We start from the raw sequence: 12,231 nt of genomic DNA on the forward strand, positions 1-12,231 counted from the left end.
GAAAATGTAATATTTAGCTTGGGTTTTAAAGGATGATAAATTAAGGGGAGAGGCTGCATTCTAGGCACAAGAAATTGTGTAAATAAAGCCTTAAAGACAAAGAGGCAGAGAGTACATCTAGGAAAGAGCAATGTACTGTATATTGAGCACACAGTATACGTGTGGAGGAAAGTAAATTTAAATATGGTTAAAAAGGTAGCAGTGCCAGATTATAGAAGGCTCTAAATACCAAGCTAAAGAGTTTTAGCTTTATTAAGTAGACAATAAAAAGATGGTGAAGATTACTGAGCAAAACTATCACAATGACTATATCTTTGTGTAAGGAAGTTTAGTCTTATAAAGATATGAAAATTGTTGTAGAGTACAGGAAAGACTAACGGTCACAAGACCTGTTGAAAGATGCCTGAAATAATTCAGGTGGGTTGTAATATGAGTTTGTGATTAGGTAATGACATTGGGACTAAAGAGTAGGGATGGATGTAAGACAGAGTAATAGAATGTAGTAACTAATTGTGAAAGGGAATAATCCCAATCTTTTAAACATGAGAGACACAGTAAATATGACACTGCTGATAAAAAACTGTGAATTCAGAAGCATCATCCATTCCCATCTTCATAAACAATTAACATTAGCAATCTACATCATTCATTCTGAAATTAAATTCAATCATCTGGATAATAAAGAGCTTAAAACATTATAAAACAAGGAAAGAGAAATTTATTAAAAGAGATGACCAGTATCTGAGTGGAAAATGTTCTTACTACCTGTTCAGATCATCTAAGCACAAGCGAAGGGTCTCATAAGTTGTTAAAGCAATTTCACATTTTCCCTGCTTGACTCGATTCAGCTCATTGTCTTTTTTGTTACCATGTAAAATCGTGACTTTGAAATATCCCCAGGTATTCAATTCATCTTTCCAGTTATAAAGCACAGAAAGCGGAGCCACTATCAAAAACATCTGAAAGATAAGATGTCATTACATTTTAAAAGAAAACTAGCTTTACTGTATAATGCAACATCTTAATTCAGTTCTTGTATATGTACATTGTGCCAGGCATAGTAGTATTCTCAATAAATACCTAATATAATTGATCATCTACTTTAAGGATAGAAGTCTCAGAGGATAAAATTTGAGAATTGCTATTATTTATGTTGTTATATATTTATATTATATATACAGTGGTATCTTGACACACGAGTTTAATTCATTCCATGGCCAAGCTCTTAACTCAATTTGCAGTTGTGTCAAATCAAATTTCCCCATTTAAATGAATGGAAATGCAATTAATCCATTACAGCCCCGCAAAAAACATGCAAATTTTGTGTTTTATATGCTTTCAAATATGAAAATATACTCTATAAATAACAAATAAATATATTTATAGATAATAAGAAAGAATTTAAAGAAATAAACTTGCTTATGAAATGGTATTTACCTTCAAGGTCAGGCGAAGATGCTAGTGAAGGTTTTCATTTCCTGCACTATCTCTTAACATAACTTACTCTCTACACATGTAATGCTATGTTTAAATGCAAAATTGAACTTACACATTACTTATGATATGTAACTTTATTGCTAAACTTAATTTTTATTTATTCTTTACTTATCATCATTTTCTTCATAAAATGTTGGCTCTTTTGCTCCACTTTCCTTGATTTCACTTAGAGACCATTTCAACAAAAACCTTTCCATGTATAAGGATTATATTAGAAATTAGGTCTTGTTATATTGGTTTTGAGATGAGAAGAAGAGAAGCTAGCTTGAGAAAGAATTGGAGTTTCAAACGGAGCATATACAGTGTCAGTGTCAGTCTAATGGTTTTACTGTGACAGTTACTCTCTCTCGGAGAGGCTGTTGGTCTCTGACAGTTGGCATAGTCATACACAGGGACTCTCTCTCAGGGCTAGAGGAGGTAACATCTTTGCCTCTCTCTCACTATCTGAGGGAAAGATCTACAGGAGCTTAGTGTTTTCTTTCTCCAACTTGGGAAACACTATTGACTATCTATTGCTGTCTTTATAAATTGATTAAACTCTGAGAAGACCAAAGAAAACTATGACCTTTGGTTTGGACTCTGAGTCTGTTAAGGCTATTTATTTCCAATAAATAGTTTATTTTTGTAATCAATTCATTTAGCATTTATTTTTACACATGGAAGTTTGTTCCTTCCTTTTAGAACATTTCAATAATATGTGAAACATATGACATTACACAGCTCTAACACAGGACCTGTTGCAGCTTTTTCCAAGTGTATGTTTTTTCCCCCTCTTTCTTATTTAGAATATTTTTCCATGGTTACATGATTCATAATTCCCCTCTCCCTCACTCTTTCCTCTCCCCTCTCAAAGCTGACAAGCAGTTACACTGGGTTATGCATGTATCATTATTCAAAACCTATTTCCATGTTATTCATATTTGCAATTGAGTGATCTTTTGAGTTGAGTGCAACACTATTGCACTATGTGATCCATCATATATTTTTCTAATGCATTTCTAGTCCCAGAGTTTTCACTAGATGTGAATAGCATTCTTTCTCCTAAGTTCCTCTGAATTGTCCTGGGTCTTTGCATTGCTGATGCTATTACAATTGATTGTGTCACAGTGTATCAGTCTCTGTGTACAATGTTCTTTTTGGCTCTGCTCCTTTCGCTCTGCATCAATTCCTGGAGGTCTTTCCAGTTCACATGGAATTCCTCCAGTTAATATTCCTTTCAGCACAATAATATTCCATCAACAACATATATCACAATTTATTGAGCCATTTCCCAATTGAGGGACACCCCCTCATTTTCCAATTTTTTGCCACCACAAGGAGTGCAGCTATAAATATTTTTGTACGAGTATTTTTCCTTATTATCTCTTTGAGGTAAAAACCCAACAGTGGTATGGCTGGGTCAAAGAGTAGGCATTCATTTAAAGCCCTTTGAGCATAGTTCAAAATTGCCCTCCAGAATGGTTGGACCAATTCACAACTCCACCAGCAGTGTATTGTGTCCCAATTTTGCCACATCCCATCCAACATTCAACACTTTCCTTTGCTATCATATTGGCCAGTCTGCTAGGTATAAGGTGGTACCTCAGAGTTCTTTTAATTTGCATTCCTCTAATTATGAGAGACTTAGAACACTTTTTCAAGTGCTTATTGATGGTTTTGATATCATCGTGTGAAAACTGCCTATTCATATCCCTTGACCATTTGTCAACTGGGGAATGGCTTGATTTTTTATAAATTTGGGAAATTATATATTTGGGAAATTAAACCTTTGTCAAAGAGTTTTCTTATAAAAATGTTCTCCAAGTTTGTTGCTTTGCTTCTAATTTTGGTTGCACTGTTTTTGTTTGTAGAAAACCTTTTTAATTTGACATAATCTAAGTCATTTTACATTTTGCAATGTTCTCTATCTCTTGCTTGGTCTTAAATTCCTTCCTTTCCTACAGCTCTGATAGGTATACTATTCTATGTTCACCTAATTTATTTATGATTTCATACTTTATATTTAAGTTATTTGCCCATTTTGAACTTATCTTAGTATAGAGCAGTGATTCCCAAGGTGGGCGCTACCGCCCCCTGGTGGGTGCTGCAGCAATCCAGGGTGGGGTAGTGATGGCCATACTTTCTTTGTATTACATTCTATTCCGAGTTCAATAAATAGTTTCATAATTTCCAGGGGGTGCTAAGTAATATTTTTTCTGGAAAGGGGGCAGTAGGCCAAAAAAGTTTGGGAACCACTAGTATAGAGTGTAAGATGTTGATCTAAACCTAATTTTTTACATACTATTTTCTAGTTTTCCCAGCAGTTTTTGTCAAATAGTGAGTTCTTGTCCAAAAAACTGGAATCTTTTGAGTTTATTGAACACTATCTTCCAGAGGTCATTTACCCCAAGTCTATTCCAATGATCCTCCCTTCTATATTTTAGCCAATACCATATTGTTTTCATGATCACAACTTTATAGTACAGTTTAAGATCTGGAGCTGCAAGGCCCACTGCCTTCACTTTTTTTTCATTATTTCCCTTGATATTCTTGATCTTTTGTTTTTCCAGATGAACTTTGTTATAATTTTTTCTAATTCTATGAGAAAGTTTTTTGGTAGTTTGATAAGTGAATAGATAGTTTAATTTGGATAGGACTGTCATTTTTATTATATAAGCTTATCCTACCCAGGAGCACTTAATGTGTTTCCAACTGTTTAGATCTAGTTTTAATTGTGTAAAAAGAGTTTTGTAGTTGTATTCATATAGTTCCTGTGTTTGTCTTGGCAGATAGATTCCTAAATATTTTATATTGTCTAGAGTGATTTTAAATGGAGTTTCTCTTTCTAATTCCTGCTGTTGAATTTTGTTGGAAATAAAAACAAATGCTGATGATTTGTGTGGGTTTATTTTGTACCCTGTAACTTTACTAAAGTTGTTAATTATTTCCACTAGCCTTTTAGTTGATTTTCTAGGGTTCTTTAAGTATACCACATATCATCTGCAAAGAGTGATAGTTTAGTTTCCTTATTACCTACTTTAATCCCTTCTATTTCTTTTTCTTCTCTAATTGCTATTGCTAGTCTTTCTAGAACAATATTAAATAACAGAGGTGATAATGGACATTCTTGCTTCATTCCTGATCTTATTGGGAAGGCTTCTCACTTGTCCCAAATGCAGATGATACTTGCCGATGTTATTAAATATATACTGTTTATTAATTTGAGGAATGGTCCTTCTATTCCTATACTTCCTAGTGTTTTCAATAAGAATAGGTGTTGGTTTTTGTCAAAGGATTTTTCTGCAGCTATTGAGATAATCATGTGATTTAAGGTTTGATTATTGATATGCTCAGTTATTTGGTTGTTTTCCTAATACTAAACCATCCTTGTATTCCTGGTATAACTCCCACCTGATCATATTGAATAATCCTTTGATCACTTGCTGGAGTCTTTTTGCTAGTACTCTATTTAAGATTTTTGTATCTATATTCATTAAGGAAATTGGTCTGTAGTTTTCTTTCTCTGTTTTCGGTTTTCCTGGCTTTGGAATCAGTACCATATTTGTGTCATAAAAGGAATTTCGTAGAGTTCCTTCTTTGTTGATTTTGTCGAATAATTTGTAAGATATTGGGATTAGTTGTTCTTTAAATGTTTGATAGAATTCATTTGTGAATTCATCTGGCCCTGGGGATTTTTTCTTAGGAAGTCTCTTGATGGCTTCTTAAATTTCTTTTTTAAAAATAGGATTACTTAAGTATTCTATTTCCTATTTTGTTAATCTAGGCAATTTATATTTTTTGTAAATATTCACCCATTTCACCTAGATTGTCATATTTATTACCACATAATTGAGCAAAGTAATTCAATTATTACCTTAATCTCCTCCTCATTAGAGATGAGATCATCCCTTTCATCTTTGGTACTGTTAATTTGATTCTTTTCTTCCTTTTTTTTAAGTAGATTAACTAGTACTTTATCTATTTTATTTATTTTTTCAAAGTACCAGCTCCTAGTCTTATTTATTAGGTCAATACTTCTTTTACTTTCAATTTGATTAATTTCTCCTTTAATTTGTAGGGTTTCTAATTTAGTTTTTATCTGGGGATTTTTAATTTGTTCTTATTCTAATTTTTTAAGTTGTAAGCCCAATTCATTAATCTCCTTCCTTTCTATTTTGTTGGTATAGGTACTCAGTGATACAAATTTTCCCGAGTACTGCTTTGGCTCTAGCCAATAAGTTTAGGTACAATGTCTCCTCATTGTCAATCCTTTAATGAAGTCTGCAATTGCTTTTTATGATTTATTCTTTGACTCACTTGTTTTGGAGAATTATATTATTTAGTTTCCAATTAACTATAAATTTGCCTTTCCATGGATCCTTGTTAATTGTAATTTTTACCACATTATAATCTAAAAAAGTGATAGTTATAATTTCTGCTTTTCTGTATTTGTTTGCAATATTTCTATGTACCTAGTAAATAGTCGATCTTTGTATATGTGCCATATACTCCTGAAAAGAAGGTATATTCCTTTTTATGTATGGCCAGTTTTCTCCAGATATATAGTAAATCTAATTTTTCTAGGATTTCATTTACTTCCCTTACTTCTTTCTTATTTATTTTTTGGTTTGATTTATCTAGTTCTGAAAGGGGAAGGTTGAGATACCCCACTAGTATGGTCTTATTTTCTATTTCCTCCTTGAGCTTCTTCAATTTTTCCTTTAGAAATCTAGATGCTATACCATTTTGTGCATAAATGTTTAGTAATGTTGCAGGTAATATTAATCTTGTATTGGGTTTTGAATATTGATAGCAGGTTGGTACTGATCAGGTGGTATAGATAAGCTAAAGCTGTCAGGGCAACCTATCTGAAGGCGGTGGCTGAAATGCTGGACACAGTTTAATTCAACTCTTGTTTAATTATATCTATGAGGAGAGGAGGGGACAGAATAAAGGAAGTAGGAATAAAACAGGAAATCTCTTACTCTAATTCTAATATCTCTATATCAGTCTAAATTCTCACGGATTTTCTTCTTGTTCATCAAGGTCAACCTCGTTAAACTATTCTCAACTATCTATAACTAAATTTCTAACTGACTAACCTTATTCTAATAGATGAATTTATATTAACCTCCTTAAAATATCTATGATCCAAAGTAGCCCAGTAGGGAGAGGAAGTCTGCAAGCTGTCCACCAGATCGCAGGCCACTTCCCTACTCAGTGCTGTCTTGCAGGATTGATGTCCTCTGCTTTCAATCTTCACCACTCTCCAAGATCTCAGGGTACAGCTCCACTAGCTCTGAGGTCTCCCAGGGTCAGTTACAGCTTGTCCCAACCACTATGGAGTCTGTCTCAGAGAGCAAAACCACACTTCCTGCTTCCCCATTCCATATGGAATTCTCCAGCCCTTCCTGTTAAGTCTCTTAACTAATAACTAAATAATCTTCCTCACAACAGACTTCCCTGCTTAATCTTTCCAGTTGTCTAGAAATTTGTGGATGATGATAAGATACATGATATGTCAGTGTTATAGCCAGGCATGCATAAATTTTCTATAAACTGAGTCTGTGAAGTATGTTCCTCTTTCAGAATCTATTCTAGATGCTAAGCCAAATCTGGGTATGATCTCTCTGAATATTTTATCTACAAATTGTGCTCTATTCTTGTTTGATGGAAATACTCCTGGGCATCTTGTAAATTAGTCTATAATTACCAAACAGAGTTTATACTGTCTAGTTTTAGGCACTAAAATAAAATCTATTTGCAAATTTTCAAATGGGATAAATGCCAAAGGTCCTCCAACAAATGCCTTCCCTCTAAATATATGTTGGTTGCATGCTTGGCATGACAGACATGCTGCACAGACTTTTGAAGCAATATTTGTTACTCCATGGGTTTTCCCATGTTTTCTTTACAGAATCTATTATGCCTTGCATTCCGAAATGACCTTTCTTGTGAAATGCTTGGCAAATTTAATTGTAAAATGTTCTTCGCAATATTGGTTTACCCTGTAATGCTACCCAGGCTCCATTCATTAGTTTGGTTTTAAAACTGTTTCCATTTCTTTACTTTTTTCTCATTGTATGCCTGGGATAAATCTGTTTCATCAATGATTGATGAGTTCAAAATTAATTCAGGGTCTTCCATTGCTGATAATTTTGCAGCAATATCTGCTCTCTGATTCCTGCTTGATACCAAATCATTTCCACCTGTGTATACCGAACAATGAACTACTTACTGCCAGTGTGTGAGGTAACTGGAAAGCTACAAGAACCTCATTTATGACCTTTGCATTTGCTATTGTTTTGCCTGATGATGTTAAAAACCCACTCTGTAACCAAGAGTTCTCACTTCATGGCAAATACCAAAAGCATATTTGGAATCTGTGTATAGTGTAGCTTTTTATCTTTTGCTATCAGACAAGCTTGCTTTAATGCCATTAATTCAGCTGCTTAAGCACTCAAATTAGATTAGTTGCTCTTTGAATGTCTGATAGAATTCACTTGTGAATCCATCAGGTCCTGGTGATTTTTTCTTAGGGAGTTCATTGATGGCTTGTTCAATTTCTATTTCTGATATGGGATTATTTAGGTATTCTATTTCTTCTACTGTTAATCTAGGCAATTTATATTTTTGTAAATATTCATCCATATCTCCTAAATTCTTCTATTTGTTGCCATATAATTGGGCAAAATAGTTTTTAATGATTGCCTTAATTTCCCCTTCATTATAGGTGAGGTCTCCCTTTTCATCTTTGATACTATCAATTTGGTTTTCTTCTTTCCTTTATCTTATTAGATTGACCAGTACTTTGTCTATTTTATCTGTTTTTTCAAAATACCAGCTTCTAGTCTTATTTATTAATTCAATAGTTCTTTTACTTTCAATTTTATTAATTTCTCCCTTAATTTTTAGTATTTCTAATTTAGTTTTCATCTGGGGGTTTTTAATTTGCTCGCTTTCTAATTTTTTTGAGTTGCATACCCAATTCATTAATCTCTGCCCTCCTTAATTTGTTAATATATGCACTCAAGGATATAAATTTCCCCCCGAGTACTGCCTTGGCTGCATCCCACAGAGTTTGGTAGAATGTCTCATCATTGTCATTCTCTTCAATGAAATTGTTGATTGTTTCTATGATTTCTTCTTTGACAAATTGGTTTTGGAGAATAATATTGTTTAATTTCCAATTGGTTTTTGATTTGCCTGTCCAGGTGCCCTTACTAATTATTATTTTTATTGCATTATGATCTGAGAAGGTTACATTTATTATATCTGCTCTTTTGCATTTGTTTGCAATGATTCTATGCTCTATTACATGGTCAATCTATGTGAATGTACCATGTGCAACTGAAAAGAAGGTGTATTCCTTTTTGTCCCTATTCATTTTTGCCACATATCAATTAAATCTAATTTTTCTAGGACTTCATTCACCTCTCTTACCTCTTTCTTATTTATTTTTTGGTTTGATTTATCTAGATCTGAAAGAGGAATATTTAGATCCCCCACTATTATGGTTTTACTATCTATTTCCTTCTTGAGCTCTGCCAGTTTCCTTTATGAATTTGGATGCTATACCACTTGGTGCATATATATTGAGCAGTGTTATTTCCTCATTGTTTATACTGCCTTTAATCAGGATGTAATGTCCTTCCCTGTCTTTTTTAATCATATCTATTTTTACTTTGGCTTTGTCAGAAATCATAATAGCCACTCCTGCCTTCTTTTTCTCATTTGATGCCCAAAAGATTTTGCTCAAGCCCCTAACCTTAAACTTGTGTATGTTTACCCACCCCATATGTGTTTCTTGTAGACAACATATGGTAGGATTTTGGTTTCTGATCCACTCTGCTATTTGCTTCCTTCCGTTTTATGAGCGAGTTCATCCCATTCACATTCAGAGTTATAATTATCAGTTGTGCATTCACTGACATTTTTGTATCCTCCCCTAGACCCACCCCTTTTTCTTACGCTATTTTCTTTTAAACCAGTGATTTGCTTTGAGCTGGTATCCCTTATCCCCTCCCTTGATTGACTTCCCTTTCTGCCCCCTCTCTTGTTATTCCCCTCTTTTTGTTTTTAAAGGCCTATTGAATTCCCTCCCCCTTCTTCTCCCCTCCCTTTTTTGACCTCCCCACTCCCCTGCTCCCTTTGGTTTATCCCTTCTGACTTTCTCAGTAGGGTTAGATAAAGTTTTTTATCCCAATGGATAATAAAGCTACTCTTCCCTCTCCAGGTTAATTACACTGAAAGTAAGGTTTGATTATTTCCTCTTAATGCTCTCTTCCTCTCCTTCTTATAATAGTATTTATCCCCTCCCCTTCCCATGCCCTCTTTGTGTGTAATAGAATATCCTATTTTTCTTATTTACTCAGATTTCTCTTGGTGTCCCCTACTATTCACTGCCCTCTTTCCCAACCCCCATGTCTTCTTAGACCATTTAGTATCCTGTCCTCTCCCTATGAATTATTCTTCTGGTTGCTATAATAGGGAATATTATAATAGTGAATAGAGTTCACTACAGAGAATTATACATAGCATTTCTCCACATAGGAATACAGATAATTAGATCTTATTTAAGCCCTTAAAGAGTCAAATTTAAAAAATTATGAGTTTTCTTTCTTTTCCCTGTTTCTTATTTACCTTTTCATGTTTCCCTTGATTTTTTGTGGTTGGATATCAAACTTTCCATTTAGTCCTGGTCTCTTTTGTGCAAAAACTTGGAAATCTTCAATTTTGTTGAATGCCCATACTTTCCCCTGGAAGTATATAGTCAGTTTCGATGGGTAGTTGATCCATGGCTGAAGGCAGTCTTTTAGCGTGGAGGCTGCCAGATCCTGTGTGATCCTGATTGGTGTTCACTGATATTTGAATTGTCTCTTTCTGGCTTCTTGTAAGATTTTTTTCTTTTACTTTAAAGCTCTTGAATTTGGCTATTATATTCCTGGGTGTTGACTTTTCTGTGTCCAGTGTAGAGGGTGACCTATGGATCCTTTCAATGTCTATATTGCCCTCTTGTTGTAGGACTTCAGGGCAATTTTGCTGAATAATTTAAGTATGGAGTCCAAGTTTCTATTAATTTCTGCTTTTTCAGGAAGACCAATGATTCTCAGATTGTCTCTTCTAGACCGGGTTTTCTTGGTCTGTCACTTTCTCATTGAGATATTTCATGTTTCCTTCTATTTTATCAGTCTTTTGACTTTGTTTTATTTGTTTTTGTTGTCTTGAGAGATCATTGGCTTCTAATTGCTCAATTCTAGCCTTTAGGAACTGGTTTTCCTTTTCAATCTGGTCATTTCTGGTCTTCAGTTGACTTGCCTCACTTTCCAATTGTGAAATTCTGCCTTTTAAACTGTTATTTTCTTGCCAGATCTCTTCCATCTTCCTCAACATCTCATTTTTGAACTCTTCAATAGCTTGTGACCAGTTTTCATTGTTTTGGGAAGGTTTGGATACTTGTTTGTCCTCCTCTATTGTCTGGATTTTCTCTGTGTAAAAGTTGTTGAGTGTTCCAGAGTTTTTCTTGATAATCTTTTTCTTCTGGGGTTCTCAGCTTGCCATTGTTAGCCCCGCCCCTTTTCAGCTTTGTCTTCACACTCAGGGTCTGCCTGCACTTTCTAAGATCCCGAGGGCTCCGGTCTCCTTGTCCTCTGGGTCAAGCCTCCTGGTCGTCCCCGGTCTGCCCCTCTGCCAGAGGCTCCATCAGCAGTCTCAGGGGCTGCTTCCACAACCGCGCTCCCATCTGCCCCAGGTCCTCACTCGAGGTCCAAGCCTGAGCCCGAGATCTTTTTCTGCGCCTAGGGCACTGCTTTCACCCGCGCAGACGCTCAGTAAAGTCTGTGCACTCGAAATCTTTGTCCCCGCCCAGGGCAATGTCTTCGTCCAAGCAGATGCTCATGAAAGTCCGTGCGCTGGAGGTCTTTGTCCTCGCTTAGGGCAATGTCTTCACCTGCGCAGACGCTCGGAAAAGTCTGTGAGTTTGAGATCTTTGTCCGCACCTAGGGCAATGTCCTCACCCGCGCAGATGCTCGGGAAAGTCCGTGCGAGTTCTTTAGCCACTTGGGGTCCTACGTCCTGCAGCTCTCAGGTAAAAGTCCTGGAGCTGCCAGTGACTCAGTGGTTGCCCCAATCCCGCTTTCACTCTTGTGCATTGGCCTTGGGGCTGTGCGTGGTGTGGGGGGTGGTGGAGGGGTTTCTTCCTCTCGCATTTTAGTGAGAGCTGTTTCACCCCTTCACAGCATGGAAATGCCTGGTTCCGCGTACCTTCAATGCTGCGCCCCGTTGTGGGGTTCCTTTGTTCGTCTGGATTCGTTTTTTATGTCCCCTTGAGGAGTCCTGTATGCTTCGGTTAGGAGAGATCAAGCAGCTGCTCCTTACTCTGCCGCCATCTTAACCGGAAGTTCGAACCCCTGATGGTCCCTGATTATTAAATGAACTTTGTTGCCTATATTCCCTCACAGTTGCTAGCCCAACAGTTGCCTTTCCTTTTTCTACTTTATTGAGTTTGCTTCTTAAGGGTTTTATTTCCTTCCTTAATTCTTCCACTAATTCTGTACTGTCCTCATCTTTTCTCGCATTATGGCCTGTGTACATATACACTGCATTTTGCTTTAACTCATCTAAATCCATGTTGCTCCAATTTGGACAATGCAATTTAAAATAATTTTTCACTATTGCACAGCAATTTTTCACAAACTGCCTCCTAAGATGGTGTAAATCTCTCTCTCTCTCTCTCTCTCTCTCTCTCTCTCTCTC

At 35.8% G+C, this 12,231-nt stretch overlaps 1 protein-coding gene across 1 annotated transcript in view; it reads right to left on the minus strand.

The window, feature by feature from the left end:
• ERCC6L2 (ERCC excision repair 6 like 2) overlaps positions 1-12,231 on the minus strand; it is a 160,982-nt gene that overhangs the window by 112,168 nt on the left and 36,583 nt on the right. The window contains 1 exon segment of the mRNA XM_044679773.1: positions 766-959. Coding sequence (XP_044535708.1) covers positions 766-959 — 194 coding nt within the window.

This window comes from Gracilinanus agilis, chromosome 1 (genome assembly GCF_016433145.1).
Source record: "Gracilinanus agilis isolate LMUSP501 chromosome 1, AgileGrace, whole genome shotgun sequence".
NCBI lineage: Eukaryota > Metazoa > Chordata > Mammalia > Didelphimorphia > Didelphidae > Gracilinanus > Gracilinanus agilis.